Raw genomic sequence first — 27,169 nt, forward strand, 5'->3', positions numbered from 1 at the left:
GTGGCCCTATTTATCTCACTAACTTAGCCGATATGCCCACTACAAAATCTTTCATTGGATATATCCAGGCGCGTTTTTTTTGTTTAAGGGGAATAGGAGCGAAAGTGGTGCGATAGAAAAATATCGCACGTGACGAAAATACAGAAAATGTAGCTTCCTCGCTTGGCCTTCTCGTACATATAAAAAAAAAGACCTTTTCTAGATAGAGAACTGACCGAAGACCCCGAAACAACGCAAAAAACCTACTTTGTAAATCAAATCCTTGACAACACTCGCTGAACAAAATAAAATGGCTAGAACTTTGCCCTTACTCTCTGCCAAAGAGGTTAGCAAGCACAACACAGAGAAAGACTGCTGGGTTACCCTTTATAACAGAAAAGTGTACAATGTGACGGGTTTTCTTGACCAGCACCCTGGCGGCGCCGATATTGTGTTTCCATACGCTGGGAAAGATGTGACAGAAATCATGGCCGACTCTATATCCCACGAACACTCGGAGAGCGCCTACGAGATGCTTGATGATGATATGTTAGTAGGGTACATGGCCACCGAAGAAGAGGAGCGTGAGTTGGTGAACAATAAGAAGAAGCATACCGTGGATGTAAGACTCACAGACGAGGCTCAGGCTGAGATCGACTTGTATGAGTTCCACGATGAGTTGCCTGCTTTAGAAATGTTGTCTGTTCAAACTGATTTCGACGATGATGCTAAGAAGCATAAATTCCTCGACTTGAAGAAGCCTTTGATTCCTCAGATGCTCAGGTCAACATTTTCAAAAGAGTTTTATTTGGATCAGGTTCACCGTCCGAGACATTATGGTAACGGATCTGCTCCACTTTTCGGTAATTTCTTGGAGCCTCTTTCTTTGACTCCGTGGTGGGTCGTTCCCTTGGTTTGGCTTCCTCCTAACATGTACTTATTTTACGTTGGATTTGTCAACCAAAGCAAGCTCACAGCCTTGAGTTTATGGGTGATGGGTTTGTTTGTTTGGACTTTTGTTGAATACTGCTTGCACCGATTCTTGTTCCACTTGGACCAGTATTTACCTGACAACAGGTACTTCTTGACCCTCCACTTCCTTTTGCATGGTGTGCATCATTACTTGCCCATGGACAGGTACAGATTGGTGTTGCCTCCCACCTTGTTTGTCGTCTTGGCCTATCCATTTTATAAATTGATTTTCAAAATCTTCCCATTTTATATGGCATGTTCAGGGTTTGCAGGCGGCACTTTGGGCTACATCATGTATGATGTGACACACTATGTTTTGCACCATACCCACTTGCCCAAATTTTTCCAAGAATTGAAGAAATATCACTTGGAACATCACTACAAAAATTACGAGATGGGCTTTGGTGTAACCAGCAAATTTTGGGATGTCATATTCGATACTGAGATCACTTCAACTTTCGAGAAAAGATCGTGAGTCTCGGAACAGTACTAGTTACGTCGAGCTTGATCATGTCGTTCTACCTAATCGACTGCAGTCGGCCATGGTTGATGCTCGTTATATTCATGAATGCATTGTATACGTTTTACTTGGATGGGTGAGATTATTTAGTGAATTGAATCTGATAATCATCCTTGCCTAGTATATTAGAAGTCAAAACAGCCTCTCTTTCCTTCTGCATTACGCCAAAGGTGATCTTGTAGGAAACGGCATTGTCAGCAGCAAATGAGTGCTGTGATGAAGTTGCTGCGTCGTCCCATATGTTGATAAATAATTGTTCTTTTCTTTCAAAATCTGCCCTTCTTCTCTCTAACTCGGTGATAGCATCACGCTTACTCTTGAAGGGCATTGTTCCCTCGTTTTCGATAGCGGAGAGATGATGTTCCACTTTGAAAACAGGAGTTGTGAGAACAAAGTTGGGATCGCCATCGGAGTCAGACTCAACATCACTTGCATACGCCGAGGAATCATATTCATAGCTTTGCGTATGTTCCATAAATATAGCACGAGCCTGCTCGTAGCTTACCCTATAGCTTATCAACGGAGCTTTTTCTGACTTACTTCTCCCCATGACATTTGCAATCTGGACATCCTGCCACGTCTTCAACAAAATGTTCTTTCTCCGTGAAATTCTATTTTTCAGTAGCTTCCACAATACACGGCTCAATCGATTTGCAATCTGTAAGGAGAGAGCTCTGCAAGTGTTTGATTTGTGGTTCACATCCAAAGAAAGCCCTCTAGTATTTAGCTTCATCCGTATCTTCCTCTGGACAACATCGTGGATGGCATTTACCAACACAGGATTCGGGAGTTGCTCCTTCCTCTTCTGCTGTACAGTAATCTTCAGTTGATGCCTCTTGAAAGATACATAGAATTGGTCCTCAAGTGGTCGCGATCCCACTTCGTTCTCAGCCAACACACGGATGTGTCTTTCAAGGGTGTCTTCGTATTTATCCATAACCTCTGGAACTCTTGAAGGGGGCAAGGGCCAAGAGCTCCAATTGCCATGAGGAAAGTATGGATTCACTCTGCGAAGCAAGTGGGTCACGTAAAGATGTAAGGCTAAATCATGCCTGTGCTCGTCATCTAGATATTCTAGGATTTTTCGGAAATCCCTTTTTTCATCCATTGCACGAAATTATAGTCGTAAAAGTTTCGTCCTTGCTGCTATCTGCATCGCGATGCGACTAATGCCTCGCCTATGTATTTTAGTTCAGAGTCGCAGAGCTAGAGGGAAACGTCAAAGGTAATTTTTACATATGAAGCACTGTTCTCGTCAAATCAGTAAAGGTAATAATACGTATTTTTGCTAGAGCGATGCTTTATCATCGGTCTGTTGTTTTGCTATCATTTATCTTTGCAGCCAGTTCGCAGGCCTCCCAGTTATACAGTTCGCACAGCGAGAATTGCAAACTTTTCCTCTCTTCTTCTCCTTCTCTGATCCAAGTGAGCTACAGCTGGCCTTTGTTTCAGAGACATATCAGATTGCCGTTGTAGAATGCACCAATTTCAAACTTCTTTTCTTGATCTCGCCTTGGAGTCTCAAGCACTCAAGTTTGGGTCCTTCACTCTCAAATCTGGTCGTCAGTCTCCATACTTCTTCAACTTGGGTTTGTTCAACACCGGGAAACTTTTGTCGACTCTTGCAACTGCTTATGCTCATGCCATTATTGAGTCGAAAGTGGAGTTCGACATCCTTTTTGGCCCAGCCTACAAGGGTATCCCATTGGCTGCAATTACCGTGGCGAAGTTGGCTGAGCTTGACCCAGAGAACTACTCTGACCTCGGCTACTCTTTCAATAGAAAAGAAAAGAAGGACCACGGTGAAGGGGGTTCCATCGTTGGCTGCGCTTTGAAAGGAAAGAGAATCCTCATCATCGATGATGTGATGACTGCCGGTACCGCTATCAACGAAGCCTTTGAGATTATCTCTGCAGAACTGGGCACTGTTGCTGGATGCATCATCGCCTTGGATAGACAGGAGACGACTCCAGATTCTGATAAATCCGCCACTCAGGCTGTCTCCGCCAGGTATGGAATACCTGTGTTTTCAATCGTCACTTTGTCTGACATCATTACCCATTTGAAGGGAAAGTTATCTCCACAAAACTTGGCGGACATTGAGAACTACAGACAGCAATACGCTTCGAAGAATTAAGTGGGGCTTCCTAACAATAGATGCTTAATGTATTATACTAACCTCTTACTCTCATGATTTTTTTCTTGGGTTGCTTAGGTAGCTTGGGTGCTTCATTTGTAGTCTCTGGCTCAGGGTCGTAAATGGTTTTCGTCATTGGATGCTTCAATGTGTAGTTAGAGTAAACTGGAACGATCGAGTTCATCTTAAAACCTTTGACTTTTGGTATTTCTTCTGGGTCAAAACCTTCTTCGAACTCCTTTGGATAGGGAATGCCGCTTCCCTTGCTTATGCTCTTCAATGTTGTCGGGTGATCTTGAAGATAGGTGGCTATCTTATTTAAAAGGGACTTTTTCGTCTTGAAACGAGTATCCTTGACAATTCCCTCATCTTTAATCAAAACCCTTACTCTACCTGGATTACCAAAGTCCTGTGGATGTGTTTTGTCCAACTCGAGAAGAACAGGAACACCCAACAGACGGCATGCATCCGAAATCGTGATTGCCAAAGGATTATGTACGGCCAATTCTGCACTGACTCTTCTTCCCTCCTTATGCGATCTGTTCTTGTCGAAATAACAAGGATATATCGTCTGGAACTTGTTGAGTTCCTCTTTATCCTTACTTGAGATCTTTGATGGATCTATTATTTGCTCCCTCTCGAGACTGCCAGTACTTGGTGGTGGTCTAAATGGTTGTTGGGGAAAGAGTGGTGGTTCTGAATCCTGCGACCTCGTGATGACAGGCTTGTTGACCGGTGCTATTGGTGTCTTGAGGTTAGGATCAAACTGGGCAATGTCCATTTCCATGTTATCGATTTCATCATCATCGACTTCTTCTATTGTGGGCTTTGGCGGCATGGTGCTTGATGTAGGTAGAGTACGAGAAGTCGGTTTTTTGTCGCCTTAAGAGAAGCACACGCTCAATGCAGGCGACAGGAAGCCTTTTGTACCAAAATTGAGACCGAAAGTCATATTGACAAATTCAAAAAAAAATAAAAAAAATAGACCGAGTAGAAGAAGAGAGATTCCTTGATAACAATGTGATTCTTCTTTAAATGCTATGGAATGTCATGTACGTTCACAATATATCATGTACCACACATGATGAGAATTTTGCAGCCTTTGAACAAGCTCTGTTCCGGCCGTTTCGTGAGGGGACAAGATAAGCACAGGTCATGATGATCTAGGTTAGCTCTTATTAGAACGTATTTTTGGTTTCTTTTCTTCATCTCGTGCTTCAAGAGAAGTATCACAGTAGAACCCACTTAATGATAATGACTGTTATGTTTTTTCACGCACCTGCTGAGAATGCTTCGGCTAGAGCTGTGACCATAGTCGCTGATTGTCTTTTTACATTAATGCTCGATCTCGTATTTTGTGTTGCAGAGTCTAACCGAGTCATCACCATCTGACTCCTCTCAGATATAACATCAGGGGTTCTTCGCCTGGATGCGTCGCAGTCAACCCGCCACAGCGAAAGAAGGCACGTGACTCATACAACGCATTTCCAGACTTCGGCTCCACAGCGTCTCCAATATGAACCACATCTCCGGCTCTTTATACTTTAATGCAACTTGCTGAAGTTGCCGAAGGCACTCCAAGAGTGCTCAAACAATACTTGAAGGTATTCGAATCTCCCTCTTCTCAAATACAAGAAGACTCTCAAAGACTCCATTCAGCTCCGGTAACTCCTACAATGTACGAATCGCATCCGGAGATCCAGTTCTTCAGGCTGGTGAAAACGAAACACCACTATGCCTATCACAAGTCAAAGCCTTCTTTGAGCTCCGCAGAGCAAAAGTCAAATCATATGTCTTCGAAGAACTTAGGATTCGAGCCCTTCGATAGAGACCAATTATTGGACAGACTCAAAACTTTCAATGCATTGAACTGGCAAGTTCCCGCCGGGAAAAACCCTGGAATACAGCTTAATGAACTTCTATGTGCATCGTATGGCTGGGTATGCCAGTCTGTTGCGAGAAGTAGGATTTCCAAAAATCATTTAAAGTGTACGAAATGTGGGAGTGAACTAATACTTCGCTTTAATGCAGAGGAAGAGCAGCCTGAGTTTGCGCCTTTTCATTTTGATCTTGAGGACATCCAAGCGGTTAATTTGAACCTTAAAGCTCAATACACTCATCAGGTTCAGTCGATAGGTCATTCCACATCGTGTCCGTGGACCAAAGTTCTGACTCCGATAGACACAGTTTACTACTTGACACCATACCTCGCCTCAACGAACGCACAACTCATCAAACAATATACCAAAAACTTGAGAAGCTTGTTTGACAATTTTGCCATACTCCAGGAACACGCAGGTTTCTTAAGTCGACTTTCTCCAATACGTCGGTTGCATAATGCTCCTGAATTCTGTCGCATCTCCAATGAATGGTTGTTGAGCACATACTACAGTAGTGATAAGGAGAATGTGGGGACAATATTGTCCAAGACCTTTCCAATATGGCTATACTTCGTAGCTGCCATGGGATGGGATTTGTTTACTCAAGATTTTAATGGGCAAACAGTACTTTTAATGATATGTCAGAGCTGTAATCAGCGAATCTTCCTTGAGAAATCAAGTACGACTGGGCGCGGTACAGCAGGCGATGATAATCAACCCAAAGCTTTGACACCATGTCAGTACACAGCTACTATTTCGAATGGCGTTTTGAATTTTTCCAATGAGTACTTAGACGAAGTTATAGAGGATGAGAACGAGGATCCTTTCTTTGAACACAAACTGTGGTGTTGTCAAGTAAGAGAAATGGCTGGCCAGTCTTACTTGCAATACTTTGTTAGCATGATTTTATCACTGGAGGATTATATTGGTCCAAAAGGCGAATACTTAACAGATAGAGATGACACTTTTGATATGGAAGTTGATGTGACGCCTAAAATTTCAAAGAGAAAAGCCAGTTTTGATTTACAGGAGGAACTAGAAAAGTTTAAGCGGTTAAGAAAACCGTACTTCGCTGAATAACTTATTACGGCACGCAGTGCTTTATGTATTATATAATGAAATATGCACCCCACAATGGGTACACAAAATATGATCAGAACTGCAAATTTGAAATCCTTATATCTCAGAGATTCTATTGAGAGGCTCAGTGAAATCAAGAATTTCAATGTATGTTTCTTCACTTTCACCACCCTGTTTCTGAACAGCAGCAACGCATCTATCTGGGTCGAAACGCACCTGCCATATACCTCTCGTGATGTCCGACAATAGGTCTCTGACGAACTTGCCTGTATTGACATCCCATAGTTTCAACATACGTTCGCTTCCACTCACAATTCTGAGACTATCATGCTGAAAACAGGTAATAGCGCTACTATGTCCCTTTAACTTGCTGTAATTCTCACCGGTAGAAGGATTCCAGACCCTCAACGTAGAGTCTGCGGCAGCAGATACCAAATAGTCGTCCGAGAGTTCTAACAAGCCCACGAGTGAGTTGTGACCTTCCAAAGAAAATAGTAGCTTTCCTTTCTCAAAATCCCATACATTAATGGACAGGTCCATAGAGCCCGAGTAACAGCGACGCGTCTTAAAGTTCAAGGCGGTAGAATAGATCCGATCGGTGTGACCTTCTAGAACATGCTTGCATCTACCACCTTCTTTTAAGTCCCAGACACGAACGGTGGTATCGTATGAACCAGAGATGATAATGTTACCATATCCGGAAACTGAGCGAACAGATTGAGTGTGGCCAACCAAAACTGCAACAAGGTATGGATTATCAGGATCCTTACTATCGTACACTTTCGTTTCGGAGCTCTCATCAGCATGCGGACCCTCGTTGTCAAGCGGAAGCTTCCAAACATGCAAATTGTGATCTCTTGAACCTGTCACCAAAAGTGGCTCCTTAGGAAAGATAATAGGCTCTCCGTTGTCATTGGTGCCAATCTGAACAGGATGCAAGATATCTAGACATCGAACAGTAGAGGTGTGACCTCTAAACATGTGGGTACACTTACCTGTCCTGATATTCCATACGCGTACATCACGATCGGTAGAACCACTCACCAAAGTGTTGGAGAAGTACTTGAGAGCCCAAACGCCACCATCATGACCCCTAAGGACGCGTAGAAGCTCACCTGTCTTAGTAGCGTGGACAAAGATCAGTTTACCTTCGATACCAGTTATCACCTTCTCTTCGTCATGCTGAAGGCATGTCACGATATTGGAGCCGTGGCCAGCCACGCTGATACGTTTTGGTTCGTAATTTGGGTTCATCCAACGTTGTAGAATGATGAAGCGTTTTTTGTAAAGCGTTTGAGCGATGTTGATTTCCGAAAGGTATGGACTCGGAGTTGACCAGTCGCGGACAAGTTCTTTTGGCTTTGAAAGCTCCTTATCCAAGAGATTAGCGTCACTCAAAAGCTTGTCTCTAGAGAGCATAGATGTCCATAGAGCTGTGTTGTTGACCAAACGGTGCCATGAGCGACACACCCGAGAGACGGCAAGAACAGATTTGTAGTCCAAATGCGAGAGTATGGATAAGGAGATCTCCAAAGGTAAGCTCGAAAGCAAGTCTCGTCTCAAGGAATCTTGGATAATACCGCAAAAAGTCAGAAGCAGCAGCCTGTCCACCTGTTGCAAGAGCTGGAAGATAATATTGTTTCTGCTTTGCGACGAAGAGAACTGCGAGAGGTTCACCATGAGATCGGCCAAGTCGCCTTGAGTCATGGGAGGCTTCATCATGCAACGCTCAAAGAGTTCGTACACTGACCGTTTCTCACTGGCGCTCTGCACTGGAGAAGCCAGAGGCAGAGGAAGCACAAGTTGATGAGGATTCTGATCTTCCATATCGGATATCGGAGAGTTCGTCATGGACTCTATGACGTTGGGTGTACAAGGATGCATTTGGTTGTCACTTGGCTTGTTGAACGTGTTGGAGCGCAATGCGGACCCTACCACAGTCGTGTTGCTCAGAATCGACATGTTCGACTCAGAGGAAGCAGGCACTGAAAGCTGTCTTCCTTGAGGGTCCGTCAGGTTGGCCAGCGTTAGGCGTCTCTTGGGCGGATGAGTCACGTCAGGAACGGTATCCGTGTCCGAGATAATCATGTCGTCACCACTATCAGCACCAGGCGCCTGTGAAGAAAGATTTTGATGCGACTCGTCCTTGTTGTCCTGGTTCTGGTGGGCACGGTACCTTTTGCGCAGCTGGGTCTCTAGAGGCGCCAGGGACAAAGAGAATGGACAAGGCTCGACCAACGTGTCGCAGAGCTTTGCCGAAGGGTCTGTGAGTCTTGTGTCGTAAATAGCCTGGGTTCCCAAAAGCGGATACCTAGGAGGGCCAGACATATTGGGATGGTTGTTGACGGGAAGTTATGATGATGGTACGACTCTAACGGAAATAGTGTTATGACACAAGAGACTCAAAACAAAGACGACTGTTTCGATATGAAGGGGGGTTTCAGGTAACGTATGTCTCAGCGTTGTCAAAGATGTGAATACGAAGAATGTGAGTGATAAATGAGTTGTGACCGGTTAGGCGGGTTTTTTGTTTGTTGCAAACCTGTAGCGAGCGGCCTGATTAAGAAAATGAGGTGCAGAGAAAAGTGAGAGTAAGAATGAGACTTAACAGAGGGTTGTGCGCAGGTGGGGACCATTGCCTTTAGGCGGCGATTGATATACATTTAGGCGTGTGGGAAAATTGTGCCTGGGCGCTGTAACTGCAGAAGCCACTGACTGACTCGAGGAGACCGAAAAGACGGGGAAGTTTTGCTGATTTGACGATTTTAAAGTTCATAGCAAGGAAATATTGACTCTGAAAAGTATCTCTTGCATACGCGGTCCTACTTAGAGAATTCAGCTCATTTGCTGCCGCCGATTTTATTCCTCGCAAGATTTTCACGTTCTTTTTATCAGTTTCTTTGTCCTGTTTGCAATCTACTTGTCTGGTGCGCTCGGTTGCTGCCTCCCCTTCTGGGATGGCTGCGAAACAACCCCATAGTAGTAAAGGAACAAAAACACATCGTTTCTGTTTTCATGATCTATTATTTATACATACAATCATCTAATTATTCAACGTTCTTGATCAAGATGCCCGGCTGTCCTGGAACAGCAGCATCTACCACTTTGCCAGTAGCAGTAATTTCAACCTCTTCTCCACTAAGAATGTCAGTACCCTTCTTCTCGCCATGTGGAAAGGTGATCACCTTCACTTGGTCAATCTTAATAGTGGTGCTGGATTTCTGAATGTTGGGCAACACTTGCTTCACCAACTCACCCTCGTTAAACGTCAACTCACGGTTGAACACAGTCTTGGGATCCTCTTTCACTAATCTCTGCTTCAAGAATTGAATGAAAGGCATGGCTCTCTTCATGTCCTTGCCGACCTTCTCCTTGATCAACTTGTTGTCATTTAAAGAGTTGCTCTCGAAGAGTTGTCTCACAAAGTCAATGTATTGTTCCTGCCAGTCTGGGAACGATGTGGAAATGAGCAATGTCAAAGAAGCTGGCTTGGTTGCATCAACTTCGGCCTTACCCTTTTTAGATTTCAAAACCGTGGTTTCAGCATCACGAACAGCTCTGGCTAACTCCTTGACGTATTCTAGAGAGTCCAACAAACCTTGAGACACTGGCTCAGAGGCTCTGGGGAACTTACAGTTCTGGACGGAACCATCCTTCTCCAAAATCTCCTTATAAAGGAACTCAGAAAAGTGGGGAGCAACCGGCGCAAGCAACAAAGCTTGGCTCTCAATGTACTTGAAGACTAGGTCCTTGTGCATGCCAAAGCCAGAAACCGAATCTCTGTAGTAGTCCCTAGAGGTTTGAAAGTCAAACAAACCAAACTTGAGAGCGGCCTTGTAGTTAGTCAACCCATACTGTTCGTACGCCTGTTCAATCAAGTAGTTCATTTCGTTGTCAAATGCCTTGTCAAAAAACGAGTCCTTTTGACCAGTTCTCAAGGAGTCCTGATTGGCCTTGATCTCTTCACACCATTCCTTCAAAGTGGTCAAACGCAAAATAGCAGCGTTGGCATTGGCCTCATCAAAGTTAGCGTCTTCGACCGTGTCACCAGCATCAGCCAAGGCAATTCTGGATGCGTCTGCACCAAACTTCTCTACAATTTGTTGCAAAGTCAAGAAGTTACCGGTAGACTTGGACATCTTGGCGTTATTCAACATCAAGTGACCGTTGGCTCTAACACCTCTTGGCCAGAACTTCTTTGGGAAGAGTGCAGTGTGACAGTAGATGAAGAAAGTTAAGTGGTTTGGAATCAAGTCCTTACCACTAACTCTAGAGTCCAATGGGTAGAAGTACTCGAACTCTCTTCTGAGGGCCTTTAACTGATTAGCAGGGATAGAGGTCTCGATATTCTCTCTTCTAGTGAAGATGAAGTCGAAAACCTCGTCAGTCATCTGCTCAGGCTTGATTGCAAACTTACCGGGCTTTTCACCGTAGTAATCGGAATGCAAGAAACGAGCGATAGTATAGTAAGCCATGTAAACAGTAGAGTCTGACAAGGATTCGATCAATTGGGAATGGTCCCATGGACACTTGGTACCCAAACCGTAAGTTCTAGTAAGAGCCCAGTTCTTCAACCAGTCCAACACACCCTCAAAGCCGTGTCTAGTTTCCTTCGAGTAGGTTTCCATGTGCTCTAAGCACTCCAATGCCTGATTTTTCCAAGTCTCCTCACCATAGTCAATGTACCATTGATCTTCCAAGGACACGCAACATTCGTCACCAGATCTGGAAATAACCTGTCCTTCTGGTTCGTTGTAAACAAAAGCATCACCAGAAGCAATCAAGTCAGCTCTGACCTTGGGCTTAGCGTTTTCAACCTTCTCACCAGCATACTTGCCGACGACCATGATACCGTTGTAGAAACCCTCCTTGTAAGCCAATTCCTTAGCCTTGGCCAATTGAACGGAGTCTTTTGGAGACTGAATCTTCAACTCTTTGCACAAGTACTCAGCACACTTGTCACCATACTTCTCAGTCTTCACAATAGGAACAATCTCAGTGTTCACCCAATCCTTCTGGATTTTGTAGAACTCAGCCTTGTTCGCCAACTCTTTGGTGGTGATGTAATCATCCGGAGAATCAGAAGGAACACAAGTCACTACACCAGTACCCTTATTGGGCAAAATAGTCTCCATGGGGAGGACATGAAGGTTTTTGAGTTGGGTCAATGGAGGAGAGATCTTGGAGCCAACAAGAGCAGCACCATTGATGTGCAAGGTGGCTCTGTAGTCGCCTCTGGTAGGAGTTAATTTCTGAAACGACATGTTCTTGAAGGCTCTCTCTGTGGTGATATAGTATACACCCTCGCTCGCCTTGAAAATACCGTAGTTAATTTTTGGAGAAACGAAACAACAGGTTTGGCCATACATCGTCTCAGGTCTCAAAGTCGCGGCAACCAAATAGACTTTGTTTTTGGTGTAATCGAAGTTGTTTTCCTGGAAAACCTTCTTGGCCTCAGGCTGAAACTCATCTACGGGAATCTTGATACCCACGTATTCCTGAGGGTTGACACCTTCACCGCTCAGTCTGTCGTGGTCCAAGCATGCCTGGCCATCCTTCTCGGAGTAAATGGTGTATCTTTCACCAAACTTGATCTTGCCACAATCTTTCAATCTATTGATTTGCCAGCGGACAAAAGCATCGTAGTAAGGATTGGCAGGAGTGGTGACAAACGATCTTCTCCAGTCCACTCTACCACCAAAATTGTTCACGTCTCTCTCCACAAGAGCAGGGAAATAATGGAGCCAGTGCTGAGGGTCTGCGAAAGCAGCAACTTCTTCTTTGGAAAGACCCAATTGCAACATAATTTCAAACTGATACTTACCTCTACCCTGCTTGGCAACAGCCTTAGACTTCTTCGCTTTGAACTTGGTTGGGTCTGCGTTCTGGCTGGCCTCCTTTGGAGCCTCCTCCTCTTCCTCTTCATCGTCGGCAGGAGCACCAGAGAAGTCAGCACCAAATTGCTCCACCTCTCTTTTAATCTTGTCGGCAGCAGCCTTGATGGGCATACCAGTACAGTGGAAACCCAATGGGAAGAGAGCTCTCTTGCCAGTCATTCTCTCAAATCCAGTTGCAAATTCCACTTTTGACAATGTAAAACTGTGACCAGCGTGCAAAACACCGTTCATGTAGGGATAAGCCATGGTACAGTAGAATTTTGGGTATTTCTCTCTTAACTTGTCTGGATCATCTTCTGGGTCTTCGTCGATGGTTGGAGCATCGACTTCAAAGAACTTGTTATCATTCCAGTATTTCTGATATTTTTTCTCGATCTCGACAAGAGTGTCTCTCCTGTCAGTCTTCTCGAGTTTGATAGTTGCACTCATGATAGTTGAAGATTGAGGAAAAGAATATCTGAAGCTCTATATCGCGCGGTGAAAAATTGACTAAAAATGCATACCATTCGCAACACTGGCTGCAAAAGCTCTTCCCGAAGAAATATAGTTCATAGCCGCACTAATGTATTCTCTAGAAAACAGCGGCGTGATTAGGGGCACTCACTTTATTGAGTTACATTCTCCTCCGTCTCATGAGTTGTGGTGGTGCCATCGAGGGCTTCTTCGAAGCAGTTCCTGATTCTTGTGTCAATGACTCATCAGGACCATACGCAGCTTTCAAGAAGTCTTCTTTGGAACCCACATGAAGAATCTCTTCCTCGAACAACGTTCCCTCAAGTAGCAATCGTGCTCGGCCTGCGTCAGCTTCTCTGGTGAACTCCACTAATGCTGCTCTTTTACTTGGTTTGAGTTGTACCTTCAGTGTTTCACCAACCTTATTGTTCATAAAATCTTGTAAGCGTGCCTTTGAAGTGGTCGAATTCAAATTGAATACCGCAATTGAGCGTTCCGTTCGAAATTCATGAGGCTTTGCTTCGCTCAAGACATGTTTAGTTTTGACCTTTGACACCTGAATATGGCGCCCATCAAGGATGGTATCATTGGCCTTTAGAGCCTTTTTTACAGAATCTGCGTCGGAGAATGTGACAAACGCAAAGCCGCTATTCTTGTGGCCCTTACTCCGATTTTCATCCTTCACAGGAACCTTAACATCTACTACTTCACCCACTGCACTAAAGAAGTCCCTTAGTGCTTCTTCATTGGTGACCTCAAAATTCATATTGCGAACGTAAACCTGGTGATGCACATTTGGACCACTGCGTTTGTGCTTGAGAGCAGGGTTGGAGATTTCAGCATGCAACGAGTAGCCCTCAACTTCAAAGTTGTTGAGGATGCGTTGTGCAGCCTCGGCAGCACTTGTGTCAGGGAAGTCGATATAGCAAAACCTTCTCTCCTTTGCATCACTTTGTGCTGGGAAACGAACATCAAGAAAATGGAGGGTCTTTGAGTTCAATAACTTACGTAGATCAGATGCACCCCACTTTGGCGGAAAGTTCGTCAACCATAAAGTGTTTGCGAAGATGCGCTTTATAGTCACCGTTGAATCTAGCAAGACTTTGTGGTTTTTGGCTAGAGCCCTCAAGACATCCTGTTCGGAAGCGAGCTCTACAAAGGCGTAGTGATTCCCATGATCCAGGTAAATATCGATGGAGTTCGGATGGCAGAACTCACTGAGGAAGTCGGTGATGGCCTCTAAATTCACTGATGGACTAAGGTTTTCAATCTTCACTCTGAACATCTCGCGAGACCGCTTCAATTCCTCTCTCTCTAATTCTGTCAGGCTTGCCTTGAGCAACTTCTTGACTGGATGTGCACTGGAAGCGTCACTGGGTTTCAATGTTTGTTCCACTATAACTTCATCCGTTTCATTACTCCTATCAGAGTCAAGTGCATGTTTTCGTGGGGTTATGATCTTGTAGTCCTCTTGAAGCTCCAATAGGTGTTCTAATCCTTCCACCTCGCCACGCGTTGCCTGATACATCACGGCGTAATCAATGACCATTTTTGGATCATCAAGCTGCTTTAGATCCTTTGATAGCATTTTGAGCATTTTATTTGCATACTTGGACGGACCATACAAAGATAGAAGGTGAAAGCACATCACCCAAACCTTCGAAGAATGGGGCCATGTATCGAATGCAACACTAGCGAGTTGTATAAAAAGTTCAAAAAATCCACTAGCGCCCGATGATGCTCTGGCCGCCAAAGACATCGCAAACATAGCTAGGTCAACGTTCCCGTTCTTAAGACCGATGGAGCCAACTAAAGACAAATCATCGAAAAAAGCATTTGCCAAGTTATCTTGGAATTTGCCATACTTCTTTAGGTCCGCATATAGCAATTGCGTGGCGGCCCATCCCCAAGTCGAGTCAGTAGAACTGATGTCTTTCATCTGATTTAGGAGCTCTCTGCGTAAAGAAAAGAAATTTTCAATTGACGTATCAGACCTCAACCAATGAGCTATTACACGTGTTGTTGTTGGATATGCCTTTATCATCCTAGTTAGTAATGGCACCACACGAGCCAGCTCGTTTTCCTCGATGATTTTTAAGGTAGTAAGCCAAACCTTTAGCCAGCGCTTATCCGAGATCATATGAGACTCAAGTACTGATCGAAAAAGAATCTCCTCAATTGCTGCGAGAAACTCGCCTGTTCGTTCATGCTTGGCACAAGACAATATATAGTCGATCCAAACCTGAGGATTTTGTGGATCATTAGCCACTTTCATTTCGTGAGAAAGAAAGAATTTATCTCTTGCTCCAGCTTTCAGTTTGAGTTGGCTTGCCTCTTTCATTCTCGCCGTATAATCAAGGGGACAATGTGCCGACACGAACAGGGAGTACTCCTGGTAAGTCTCCTCTAGTCCTTTGTGAGGAGTAGAGATCATCTTCACAAAGATTGCTTGTTGCTTATCCACCTCTCCAGTGGCCGTGTAGTAGCAAGAAATCTTTTGAAAAATCTCCTTTCCTCTTTTGTAGTTGCTGCGACATGAAGCAAATGCTTGTAGTAAGTCATGCTCGTTGGGTTCCTTGCCTTCGAGATAGTTCAACCAGGTTTCAACCGTTGGGAATTCTTCCTTTTGGTACATAAGTAGACATTGATACTCTCTCAGATCCTTCGAAGGGCATGCTCTTTTCCAATTGGCGACATCTTCTTCGTTCAAATGCGCCACTGCCATCTTTCTACTAAGTAGCTGTATGACAGGATAATTGGGGATAGCCATCACTTTGTGTTCGAGCTTTTCATATTCGCTATAGCAAAAAGACGAGGCCAGCACTTGCCTATCAAATTCGGCAAATGCGTCATCGACATCAACCGATTCAACCATTGTAAAGCGGTTTCTCAAGAATCAACACTGGGCTGCGCGATGTACGCATATGTACCTGCAAAACGAGATGAGATAGTTTCCAACCACGTCTTCCACCAAGTCATAGAGAATGGATGCTAGGCTATACTTGAAGAGCTACGGGTGGAAAGATGGCCAGGCGCTTAAACATGGTGGCATTAAAAAGCCGATTTTGGTGAAGCATAAGAAAGACAAGAAAGGACTTGGGTCTGATGGAAAAGACACTGATGTATGGTGGGAGCGTCTATTCGACGGCCAGTTGAAAAGCCTAGACGTAAGTAATGGCACTTCTGGTGTGGTTTTTGAGACAAATTCTGAGCTGGCAGCACTTCATCTTCGAAGATCAATGTCTCCCTTGTACAAGATGTTTGTGAAGGGAGAAGGACTTGCAGGTACCGTGGGAAGCACTGAAAATGCTCATGTGAAAACCAAGATAGATAATAAAGCTGCTCTTGAGGCAACCGAGAAGATGCTACTGCAAAGTAAGGATGTGAAGGAGTGTAAGGAGGAAAAGAGCAAAAAAAAAGGAAAGAGCGATAAGAAGGACAGAAAGGAGAAGAAGGAGAAAAACAGTAGGAAAGAGAGAAAAGAGAAGAAAAAGAAGACTAAGGATGGATTAGAAAAGGAAGGGAAATTGAAGAATAGTAAAGACGAGACCCGACTTGAGTCCTCCGAGCTGAAGATTAAAGACGAGAAGAAGAGCCGATCCAAGGAAAAGAAAAAGTCAGACAAGCTGAACTCCAAGAAGCGGCTGAGTGATGATAATAAGGACAGCGGAAAGGTCCTCAAAAGCAAAAAGTTGTAATTTTTGTTTTGTTTTCTCATTCAAGTTAGCATGTATAATAGACAGAAGCCGTGTAACATAGTACAGTCTGAGTACACGATAGGAGCGCGATATTCATACATCACAAGAGAGTTACCGAGGAGACTCCTTAGCGGCTAGGGTTCAAGACATCAATATCATTGAGGCACATGACACCTCAATGGCTTTTCTTGAAATTGCTGAGATTCAAGTCAGCATTTCCTGTGTCCTTTATGCTGGAGCGTTAATTGGATTACTTTGTTGGGCTTCTTGGTGGAGGATTCTCCTTACTCTACTTCTCCTCTCAGCATTGGGATCCTTATTGTTCTACAAGGCTGCGAGATACTTAATCACTGCAAAACTGATACATCCAGATGAAATAAGATCTGCGCATACGAAGTTTACATTTTTGGAACAAGAGAGGTGGGTCCATGAGAATGAGCGGCTACATACCGTTAGAGAAAGCATAAACATATGTCAGTCCAAATCCATTAACGGACTACTTGATGAATTGGTGGATCTTATACTCTCTGTATTCATAGACTCCTGGTACCTGAGTCTATCGACGGACAGAGCTTTTCAAAACAGTTTGAAACGAGAGCTAGTTCAGATCCTCGGGTGTGTCAAAACTCGAATACAAAAAGCAGACATACCTTCCATCCTCGTGTTGAAGGTCTTGCCGATACTCAACACACATTTCAAGCAATTTGCTCAAAACATCCCACATGACAACAAATCCTACTCATATGAGAGTCAAGTAAAATTTGTCAGGTCGTTAGGTAAGAATGTGCATGAGGATATTTCTATTGTGCATAGCAAAGCCGACAGAGTCAGAGAGAACGCATTTTTCAGAAGGTTGGCTGGAAAAGCTCTTTCGAGCGTGTTATCTGAAGAAGAGGTCGAGAGTACCATAGTAACTTCGATTTTGAGAGAGGTTCTCGGCTCTTCAATTCTCGGCAACTTAATTGAAATGCTAGCAGAAGGTGACTTTTTGAATCAAATGTTGATCAAGTTCATGGGGGACAGTCTACAACGAAGGAGTCAGGTAAAGCGTCTTAGAGAGGCCCTAGAAAAACACACTAAACGACCTGACGCGCAACTCTCGGGCTCTCCGGCCGTGGTGGCTCCTCCAAGCTTGAAAGGCAAGCTCACGAAATCCGATTATCTGGCGGCCTTACAGTTCATCGAAGTCGCATCTGGGGAAGACTTACGATCCCTACTTCATGAAGTGAATACGAAGATGTCGCTGATATCCAATGCTCTGGATCCTGAGGAAGCCACGCTAATTGCTGCTATATCTCATAAAGTCAAGTCAAAACTCAAAAAGTTAGGAGATAGTTCTACGTTGCATGATATTTTGAGTCATTCTCATTCTCGCGAGGAATTTTTCGACTACCTTGACCATGTTGGAGCTGGAAAACTCATCGAACTCTACGTGTCCATAAATGACCTCAAGACTCCGTTGGTGACAGCTGATTCCGATGATTATCATTCATTAGAGTTCGCTGATGAAGAGTCAATAAAGTCAATTTATGACAAGTTCCTCGAAAATGAAGAGTTACTGCTTGATAACATTGATTTAGCCGCTATAAAGAGCTATTTAAAAGATTTGTCCGGGCTTAACGATGCAAAGCGTTCCTTGTTTAATATACAGCAGAAGGTTTTTGATATATTACTATTTGATTATCTACCGCGTTATTTGCCCTCGAAGTCACCCCAGGTGCACCACTCTGAGATGATAACTGGCGGCGCCTCTGCAGATACTCTGCTAGTGCAGTATGATGTGTCCAGTGTCGATCATGAATCGTTGGAGAGACCAATTAGTCCGGCCGTGTACGAAGCTGTTCAAGAATCTTTAGAGCAGATTCTCAATTCAAAGGGTCAAAAGGCTGCTAATCTTGCAGTTTCAAGAAGCCAGACGTCATCTAATCTAGGAAGTTTGTCATCAAGTGGTCATCCATCCATCATGGCGGGCCTTACCAGCTCTAATCTGAAGCGCAATTGGCCAAATGATGATCCTGATGGCGCTTACTTGCATGAATTGCTAACAGACACCACATCTGACAATGAATCAATAATTTCAAATGAGACTCAATCTGATTCAGATAACTCCAGACTCAGCAGTTCCGAAATTCTTATGGCAGCGCCAGGTGACCTTAGCATTTCCGAGAAACTTCGAACTATTGACAAGGAGATTAACAGCTTGAGGGAGCAAGTAAACATCACGTTTCCGCTTTTGAGAAAGGCGGAGTTGACGAACAACGTTTCCGAGTTGAACATCCTTAAAAGATTGCAACAGGGCTTAGAACGGGAGATTGCTTCCAAGGAGCTTCAAAGACAACATTGGATCATTCAAGAGAATGAAAATAGTCTTTTTGGAAAATCTAAGATTCGAATCCCGTCGTATATGTCAGAGACGAAGAACCGCTCGGAATATATTATCTACATTATAGAGGTTCAGAAATTCTCTCATGATGACCCTAGCGAAATTGTTGCTGGATGGGTTGTTGCGAGACGGTTTAGTCAGTTTTATCAACTCCATGAGTACTTAAAGAGAAAATCACCGAAGGTTTCGTCCATCAAGTTCCCGAAAAAGTCTGTGCTTAATTTTCAAAAGAAACAACTTTTGGAGATTAGAAGACAAGCCCTCGAAAAGTATCTACAAGAAATTCTCAACATACCTGAAGTCTGCTCAGATCCCATCCTTAGGTCTTTTCTCTCATCCGAGAACTTCCTGTTTGGCTCAATAAGGCAGCCCAAGCGACAAATTGACGATCTTTTTGGAGGACTAGCAGTTCGATTTCAGAATCCATTGTCTACACCGGAGCAAGTATCCTCTGATCGTCCTAATGAAAACTTGATCGAGAGCATAAAGGAGATGCAAAAAGAATTGAAGCAATTTGATGATTCTCAACTTCAAAGTTCCGGCAAAGTTCCTTTTGTGAAACCAATCTCTGACTTGTTAATTGATCTATTTGACATTGGTTCATCGAAGAGTTGGATAAGAGGAAGAGCTCTTCTCATTTTATTGCAACAGGTTCTCGGGTCTGCTGTCGAAAAAAAGGTTCCCGTCATAATCAAGACATACATGAATGATCTGGTACTTGTCCTGAACTGTATCAGGTCATTAAAAGAGACCATGTTTCCGGAGGGCAAGTTTAGAGAACCTCCGCCTGTGAGAAATGATATTCAGCGCAATAAAACTAGAGAGGAAGCGAGAGCAATATTCGAAATCTATTTGGAGGAAACTTGTGGTAAACTTTTTGGCTCCACTAACACGAGAGCGCGTTCAAGGGTTATTTTCGAACTTTTCCAAAATGACATATTGAACAAACTGCTACTATTTCAGGTCATCGAAGTTTTGGTTGCGGAACTATTCCCGAATGAAAAACAACTGTAACGAATTATGCAAATTGAATCTAAATATTTATGTACTGCTTTTAGTTCTTTTCTTCCTCGTACTCGTCCTTTGAGTGAGTTTGGACGTACTCGACCGCAAGGGCCTTGACCCGAGCAACAGATTGTTCGTTTCCGTTTTCTTCTTCAAACCTGAGCCATTTGGCGAAGAAGAATTTAGCTTGCTTTCTGGAAAGCTTAACATTTAAAACTCTTTCGAATAAGTCTTGTACATGCTCTTTGTTGTTGTGTTTAATCTCCTGATCGATGTATACGTTCCACAAATCGATCCTTTTAGGGGCATCAGTCACCAAACCTTCAAACAAACTTCTACCTTGCTCCGCATCACCTTTGGCGAACTCCAATTGAGCAAACTTTCTGACGACCTCTATATGACTTCTCTTGGGTAATGCTTGTAATGCACGGGCGAGGGTCTCATGAGCAGTTTCTCCCTCTCCTCTGTCCATGAGGTAGGAGCCGTATTGAACCCAAACAGATGTTTCCTTGCCAAACTTTTTCAACATAGACTTGTAAAGTTTGTTCGCCTTGTCGAATTTTTCAGACAACACAAATATACCAACAAGCTTTTGATGCATAGTCAACGAATCCATGTATTGAGTAGCACGTTTGAAGGCCTCGTCGAGAGATTCGTCGCTACCGAAACTGTTTTCTAAGTTTAGAATTGCAATCCAGATGTTCATTTTTTCCTGTTCCTCGCGATAATTGATGGTCTTGAGAGCACGCTCAGCGATTTCACGAGACTTGTCAACTTCACCAAGCTGTAATTGGAAGGACATGTAATTCATCCAAAGTACTGATGAGTCTGGGTTTCCAATGAGCAAGCGTTCGAAATCAGCAACAGATTGAGGTGCTCTGGAGTTCATTTCACCGGTTTTATCTTCCACCTGCTTCTTAGACTTCCTCTTCTTTTTCTTGTGAGCCTCAGTAAAATCTTCCTCCTCGTCAGATGAAGTATCGTCATCCTCAGCTTGATCTAGAATTGATGCTGTCCAGTCAAAGCCGTTAGAGGACAAGCCTGTTTGCCCTGAAGAAGCTGTTTTTTTGTCGCTTTCGTCATCTGATTCATCCAGTTCATCTTCATCGTCGCTGCCTTCAACGTTGGAGTCCTCATTAAATGCGTTTTCGATGACATCGTTATCAGATTGCGCGCCAGTTTCGTCGCCGGAGGTGTTTTCAAGCTCATCCGAGAAATAGGACGCCTTCATTCCGAGCGATAATTGCTTCTTGTCGCTATCAATCTTGAGAATCTTGACCTTCACACGATCGCCCTCTCCAAAGAGCGCAAGAACATTTTCCACAGGGGTATCGGCGATTTCAGATCGATGACATAAACCACTGACGTTTGATGTACCATCTAGTTTGACAAAAACACCAAACTCTGCAACTTTCCGAACCGAACCATCATACCTTTCTCCGACTTGCAACTCCTCAAAAGTCTTGAATGTGGATAAATCACCATTCACCTCGCTCTCCTTGAGAGTCATGAGGATACGACCCTCAGCTTTGCACTGCGATATTTTTCCAGAAACAGCTTGGTTAACTTTGAAAAATTTCTTCCAATCTGCCAAGTATGCATCGGAGATATCTGCCACGCGGACCAAAGCGAAAATCTCTCTTCCCAAAGATATGTAGAGGCCATTGTTCCTGATAGATTTGATGAATCCCTTGACAAGGTCTCCCCGTTTGATCTCTTCCAAGGAGTTAACTGGCTTATCTCGAGCGATCTCTTCGTTTCTTAAACTCACGAAGATTTTGCCTTGTTTGGCATCAATTTCCTCCACTGTGGCAATCACTGCAGAATTCACCTTGTATACCTCTTCCAATTTATCGTCATAGTCATTTAAAGCATCAGTTATGTAGGCGTATCCAACCACGCCCCTAGCTAACTCCACCAAGACGTAGTTTGGGGCGACTTTAAAGACCTTAGCTGGGTACCTCTCCATGGGTTTGAGGTCCTCAATAGACGTCACTGCCTTATTGTTCCCACTAAATTCCACGACATGATGCTCAAAGTCGAGACTGATCACTGTCGCCCTGATGGCACATCCTATAGGGAAGGAAGCAATGAAATCTTCGTAAAGTGAAATCTCGCTGGAAAGGTTATAAAGCGAGATTCGACCATCGAGACCCGGTGAAAATGAGACATGGGCAACTCCATGATCAAATGATTGCAAAAAAACAATATACTCACCACCCACCCTCACATCATCAAAAACTGGGGTCTTGTAGGGTGTTTTGCTCTTGAGCTCCTTAGGGAGAATTGACAATTCAATTATCGTAGACGTGGAGAAAGTTGACACGGGAGAGTATTTCTGGCTGCTCTCATCAAAGTAACCGATGATTTTTGCATCAATTCTATCGCCTTCTTTGAACTCAGAAAGCGGGTTTTGTTTGTTTTTGATGGAATTCCACGTAGGGAACACCTGAGAAGCTTCGAGACGACCGTACAAGTTGTCCGCAAGCTTGACATTGATGTATCCATTCTCAACGGAGGCTACCACCCCCTGGGTTCTGGAGCCAACTGAGTAATCGGAAGCTTTGAGTTTGGTTGTGTCAACTGGATTTTTTATGTGGAGCTTCTTCAAACCCTTATCACTGACTCCACTAAACGCAAGATAGAATCTCCGATTCTCATCGTCAGTCCTGATAACATTACATGCAACACTCTGATTCTTATAGAATTTCGAAGATAAATCTTGTGATGAATCATTAGAGGCGTTCTTCGCCAAAACGAGACCAGTAAGTTTTCCACCAAAGCTAACAAATATTCCCATGCTTGTGACTGATTTGACAAATCCAGGAATGACAGTTCCAAGATGGACTTCTTCATAGCTTGCAGGAAATAATCCAACCCTGGCTGCGTGTAGAAGCGATTGTTTGGCAGTGGCAATAACAGCTCTAGCCTTGTAGTCTTTCTCAAGGATCAAGATCTCCAATTTTTCTCCGACATTAAGAGACTTGTGAACTTGACGGCATTCATCGTAGCCGCCATCAGACAAATGCTCTGAAGAGACAACACCTCTTAAATTAGATCCCTCCAATTCAACTATTATCGCATCCTTCTTCTTTTCCACTATGAAGGCTTCAATGATGGTCTTTCCAACTTCCACATCCTCGAGGTGCTTCATTTGATTGCTGGTCAATTCAGCAGACTGGCGCAACGTAACTGTGATTTTATTGTCTAGCTGGTTGAAATTAAGGACTCTGACGTTAACTGCTTGTCCTTCCTTAAGGTATTCACTAGCGTTCTGGACAAACGTTTCCGAAATCTCGTTTTTTGGTAGGTATGCTTTCATATTGCCGAAGAAAGAAACCAAGACACCGGAACCTATGAACTTTTCAACAATAGCTGTGCTTTTGAAGCCAACATCAAGAGACTCAAAATCCTTCAAAATCGTGTCTTCGTCCATGTTGACAAGACTCTTTCTAAGAGTTGCAAAAAGCTTTTTGCCGGCTTTTGCCAAGATTCTTGTTTTAACTTTACTGCCAGTTCTAAACTTTCTTTCAGGGTACATCATTCTCGAATCAGAGATGTGTGTTGGTGGAACGAACGCCTCAAAGTCACCAAAAACCTTGAGAACAATACCCTTAGCATCAGGAAGTATACTAGTAATTTCGGCAGCGGCGACAAGCTCTCCGACAGGTATGTCGTCTGTGGAGACAAATTGAGAATCGATTGCCTTCGGTTTGAAAGTCAATATGAGTACGTCATCAATCTCATTGAAACCTAACACACGCGCTCTATGCTTGGAACCAACATAATAATGCTTATGTATATCCAAATCGGGATCGATATTTGATTTGTGAACCTCACCGAAGGAGCTTCCAAGATCCACATAAATATATTCCTTGTCTGCGCCGGCCACAGTTACTCCCTCTTCGAAGATGAAGCCGATGGGAAACGCCGTTAGTGGATCTTTGTTAAGAGTTGGTTGCAACGAGAGAATTCGATTGGCTTTGGATAAGATGAACTTTTTAGCCCCCTCGCAAAAAACAGTACCAATTATTCTGGCTCTTACTGTCGCACCAACTGCAAAGTGGTTTTTTAGCTTCTCGAGATTATAGTCCTCAGCATGTGGTAATGAGAAGGAGGCATCCACCATACCAAACACTCTGGCAGCAACACCGTGATCGGAGACCTCGGTAACGGTGGCGTTGACAATTGCACCAGGGTGCACTGCATCAATGGAGCTGATAACTGAAACAACTGTCTTTTTGTTGACCTGTTCGTTCGAGCCAGGTCTCAAGGTGATTGTTCTAGATGACGAGCTGACGATGGCTGAAAGGATGACCTGACCAGTTTGCATTGATGAAATGTCTAGTTCTGCCTTCTTCAACTCCTTCTTGGACATAAAGCCAACAAATTTGTCGATTCCGGTTGTAAGAACAAGACCATGGTCCTCAATAGACTTCACAGAACCTTGAATGAAATTACCTGGTGTCAAATCATCTTCTTCGATACCTTCGTTCACGACAGAAGGCTCGATGGAAAGACTGATTTTCTTGTTTGACTCTTCATTAGGTAGCACAGCAGCACGCACCCACTGGCCGATCGTGAAAATCTGATCTAACTTGGGCATCTCTGGCTTGAAACTGAGGCCCTGAGTCTTATCTTCATCATCACTTTCTTCGTCACTTGAGTCTTCCATGGCGTTTTCGTATCTCTCGATCATCTCGGAAATTTCTTCGCTAATATTTGTGATTGATACATGTCCAAAGAGATTGTCACCAATGGCGACTGTGAGGTCCATCTTGTCGATTCTCACAATCTGACCCAATACTGATGACCCAGGTAATAAGTTTTTGAAGGAAAAGTGTTCGATCTCGATTTCTTTTTCGGTGATCTCTTCTTCTTGATCTATAGACTTCTTCTTTTTGCTTTTCTTCTTCTTCTTGGGTACATCCGCAGATTCTGGAGCGTTTCTCTTCAAGCCTTTGCCCTGCTCAAAGAGAACATCCTCGGTGGCCTTGTTGGAGATGGTTTTTAACTCCAATGGTGTCAAGACCGAGGCCCCACCTCTTGGGAACGCAACCTCAGAGCTGCTCAAAGCATACTTGGAGCGAGTAGGTTCGTCCATAATGTAAGGTAAAGTCTACAGGTCAAAAATTTCGAGATGGCCTTCTCATCGCATTATCGTGGATTCACTACAGTATACAGGTGACACCAGGTTCTCTCAAAAGGAACCTTTATAATTCTTCTCTGAGGAATTTTGACCAAGCGAATAAAGAAAATAAAAAAGAAACCTGAATTAGAATTAACACGACACATATTAGACTAACCTATATTATTTCCCGATATATCCCGATATATCTTTCTTGAAAGCTTCTCCTTATGCGTTTCACCTTTTGCACCCATTAACAGAGTGCAGTCCTGTCCTACTGTGGGTCAAGGTAACGACGTTCACTTTTTTTTTATGTTACTCTTCTTCTTTGGTTTCATGATCACTTGCCCTTCCTTAACTTCTGCTGGTTGATCTTTGAACTTCGCCTGTGATTCCAAGTAAAACATGAGATCCCTTACCTGCTCGGAGAGGTCTTCTCTTTCTGTCTTAAGCTTCTCGTTCTCTTGAATTAAATAATCAACCTTGTTTGAAAGACCCTCGTTCAATACGTTTGCTTCGTTGAGTTCACTAGCAGCAATCTTAAGAGACTTCTCCTTGATGTCGATCTTTCTGTTGAGTGCTGGAATCACACTCGATGTGAGCTTCTTGACTTGTTCACTCAACTCACTCACCTTGCTCTCCAATTCAGTAACTCTTGATGAATTGACTTCATTAGATGACCCTCTGCGAGCCACATTGTTTGACTTCTCGTGTAATAGTAACTCATAATACTCTCGCTGGCTGATAAGCTGACTCAAAAGAAGCTCGGAATACTCGTCGTTGCTTTGATCCTTAGTCAGTTTCGTATCATCCTTCTCAGGCAATTCAACAATCTTGCCATCCTCTTCTGTGGTGACTAAACGATGTACATATCTGTCACCGGCATAGTCCCAGATTCTGGATGTACTGAGCTCCATAGCAAAGCAATGACCGGTTTCTACAAAGTGCTTTAAGGAATGCTGCTCCGGGGCATATCGATCACAGCCGAGATTACCGCAGATTAAGCATACCCAAAGGTTTGTCGTTGCCAGACAATCCACACAGTGGTCTGTAGTGCTGTTTCTACTGCTTGAGCCTTCACCCTCATGTTGATGCAGCAGCTGCTGCTGTTGGATCCTTGAGTTAATTTGCAGAAGTCTCCTTACGGATCTCTTGATATTCTGATTCAGTACACTATTCGTATATCGACAAATAGGGCATGTATCGTCGCTCCACTTCGAGAGACAGGTACTATGAAATGTGTGCTGGCATGGAATAGTGAGTAACCCTGAGATCTCAAAGTCAAGTCTTTCAAGACAGACCGGACATGTTGGTAGCTCAACCGGTGTATTGTTGTTCTCCGTCTGACTGGTGAACGGGTCCTCCAACAAGAACGGGATAAGTGTATCCTTTGCTGCTAACTTCGTAGACCCTTCAGCTACGACCGACTTCACATAAACCACATGACAAGCTTCGGGCTCCATGGAATTGAATGGCTTTCCATCAAAATGGTATTGAAACTCTGCTGCGCGTAACACATCATTGAACTTAAGAAGCACTAAGAATCGATTGGCCTTTTCACTCTTGAGGATCCTTATATGTGTTATACTATCTAGGTAATGATCTCCGATATATCCCAATAGATCTGTTGCCGTAAAGTATGTGGGAAGCGCCAATATCGAAAGCATCGTTTGGTCATTGGTGTTGGTGACGACAGCTTTCAGCAGCGAATCATCTTCATCATCATCAAAGTCACGAAATAAACGGATCACCCCTTCGCCAAGCTGTTTCGCCTTCAAGGGGACATTTGGCGAAGAGTCTGCTTGCATCGCAGGAGGGTCTATGCTGACAACGGAAATAGGAGAACAACGATAATCTGAACCAATTTTTTTGGGAGAGCCGACTGAGTTTTCTGAAGTATCTAATGAATTGAAAGCTAACAGTATACGATAATAATCTGTGCCGACCATATGGCAAGGTCGAGGAGATGTAGTGAATTGAAGATCTAGGTGATATCCATGCCGGATTGAGATAGTATTGGAAGTGAAGAGAAGACGA

General features: G+C 43.7%; 12 protein-coding genes across 12 annotated transcripts; 5 read left to right on the top strand and 7 right to left on the bottom strand. All coding sequences in view use genetic code 12, as the record gives it.

Annotated features, from left to right (window-relative positions):
- Positions 1–289: 289 nt before the first annotated feature.
- SCS7 (fatty acid alpha-hydroxylase) lies at positions 290–1,426 on the top strand (the record flags this gene model as incomplete). The annotated part of the gene is made up of 1 exon (XM_029034443.1): positions 290–1,426. One exon carries the CDS (start codon positions 290–292, stop codon positions 1,424–1,426), a length of 1,137 nt encoding a protein of 378 aa, XP_028889685.1.
- A 127-nt stretch (positions 1,427–1,553) lies between these two features.
- CJI96_0000221 (uncharacterized protein) lies at positions 1,554–2,579 on the bottom strand (the record flags this gene model as incomplete). The annotated part of the gene is made up of 1 exon (XM_029034444.2): positions 1,554–2,579. One exon carries the CDS (start codon positions 2,577–2,579, stop codon positions 1,554–1,556), a length of 1,026 nt encoding a protein of 341 aa, XP_028889686.2.
- Positions 2,580–2,948: 369 nt separating this feature from the next.
- Positions 2,949–3,608, top strand: URA5 (orotate phosphoribosyltransferase URA10; the record flags this gene model as incomplete). Its single annotated transcript, XM_029034445.2, has 1 exon — positions 2,949–3,608. The coding sequence occupies one exon, from the start codon at positions 2,949–2,951 to the stop codon at positions 3,606–3,608; it is 660 nt and encodes a 219-aa protein (XP_028889687.2).
- Positions 3,609–3,645: 37 nt separating this feature from the next.
- Positions 3,646–4,446, bottom strand: SEC65 (RNA-binding signal recognition particle subunit SEC65; the record flags this gene model as incomplete). The annotated part of the gene is made up of 1 exon (XM_029034446.2): positions 3,646–4,446. The coding sequence occupies one exon, from the start codon at positions 4,444–4,446 to the stop codon at positions 3,646–3,648; it is 801 nt and encodes a 266-aa protein (XP_028889688.1).
- A 709-nt stretch (positions 4,447–5,155) lies between these two features.
- Positions 5,156–6,568, top strand: CJI96_0000224 (uncharacterized protein; the record flags this gene model as incomplete). The annotated part of the gene is made up of 1 exon (XM_029034447.2): positions 5,156–6,568. One exon carries the CDS (start codon positions 5,156–5,158, stop codon positions 6,566–6,568), a length of 1,413 nt encoding a protein of 470 aa, XP_028889689.2.
- A 96-nt stretch (positions 6,569–6,664) lies between these two features.
- Positions 6,665–8,896, bottom strand: CDC4 (SCF ubiquitin ligase complex subunit; the record flags this gene model as incomplete). The annotated part of the gene is made up of 1 exon (XM_029034448.2): positions 6,665–8,896. The coding sequence occupies one exon, from the start codon at positions 8,894–8,896 to the stop codon at positions 6,665–6,667; it is 2,232 nt and encodes a 743-aa protein (XP_028889690.1).
- Positions 8,897–9,615: 719 nt separating this feature from the next.
- On the bottom strand, positions 9,616–12,894 carry CDC60 (leucine--tRNA ligase CDC60; the record flags this gene model as incomplete). Its single annotated transcript, XM_029034449.2, has 1 exon — positions 9,616–12,894. One exon carries the CDS (start codon positions 12,892–12,894, stop codon positions 9,616–9,618), a length of 3,279 nt encoding a protein of 1,092 aa, XP_028889691.2.
- Positions 12,895–13,078: 184 nt separating this feature from the next.
- Positions 13,079–15,793, bottom strand: CJI96_0000227 (U6 snRNP complex subunit PRP24; the record flags this gene model as incomplete). Its single annotated transcript, XM_029034450.2, has 1 exon — positions 13,079–15,793. One exon carries the CDS (start codon positions 15,791–15,793, stop codon positions 13,079–13,081), a length of 2,715 nt encoding a protein of 904 aa, XP_028889692.2.
- A 109-nt stretch (positions 15,794–15,902) lies between these two features.
- CJI96_0000228 (uncharacterized protein) lies at positions 15,903–16,616 on the top strand (the record flags this gene model as incomplete). The annotated part of the gene is made up of 1 exon (XM_029034451.2): positions 15,903–16,616. The coding sequence occupies one exon, from the start codon at positions 15,903–15,905 to the stop codon at positions 16,614–16,616; it is 714 nt and encodes a 237-aa protein (XP_028889693.1).
- A 178-nt stretch (positions 16,617–16,794) lies between these two features.
- CJI96_0000229 (uncharacterized protein) lies at positions 16,795–20,013 on the top strand (the record flags this gene model as incomplete). Its single annotated transcript, XM_029034452.2, has 1 exon — positions 16,795–20,013. The coding sequence occupies one exon, from the start codon at positions 16,795–16,797 to the stop codon at positions 20,011–20,013; it is 3,219 nt and encodes a 1,072-aa protein (XP_028889694.2).
- A 40-nt stretch (positions 20,014–20,053) lies between these two features.
- Positions 20,054–25,108, bottom strand: CJI96_0000230 (uncharacterized protein; the record flags this gene model as incomplete). The annotated part of the gene is made up of 1 exon (XM_029034453.2): positions 20,054–25,108. The coding sequence occupies one exon, from the start codon at positions 25,106–25,108 to the stop codon at positions 20,054–20,056; it is 5,055 nt and encodes a 1,684-aa protein (XP_028889695.2).
- A 323-nt stretch (positions 25,109–25,431) lies between these two features.
- Positions 25,432–26,940, bottom strand: CJI96_0000231 (uncharacterized protein; the record flags this gene model as incomplete). Its single annotated transcript, XM_029034454.2, has 1 exon — positions 25,432–26,940. The coding sequence occupies one exon, from the start codon at positions 26,938–26,940 to the stop codon at positions 25,432–25,434; it is 1,509 nt and encodes a 502-aa protein (XP_028889696.2).
- Between the last annotated feature and the right edge of the window lie 229 nt (positions 26,941–27,169).

The sequence above is a fragment of the Candidozyma auris genome, chromosome 1 (genome assembly GCF_003013715.1).
Source record: "Candidozyma auris chromosome 1, complete sequence".
Lineage (NCBI taxonomy): Eukaryota > Fungi > Ascomycota > Pichiomycetes > Serinales > Metschnikowiaceae > Candidozyma > Candidozyma auris.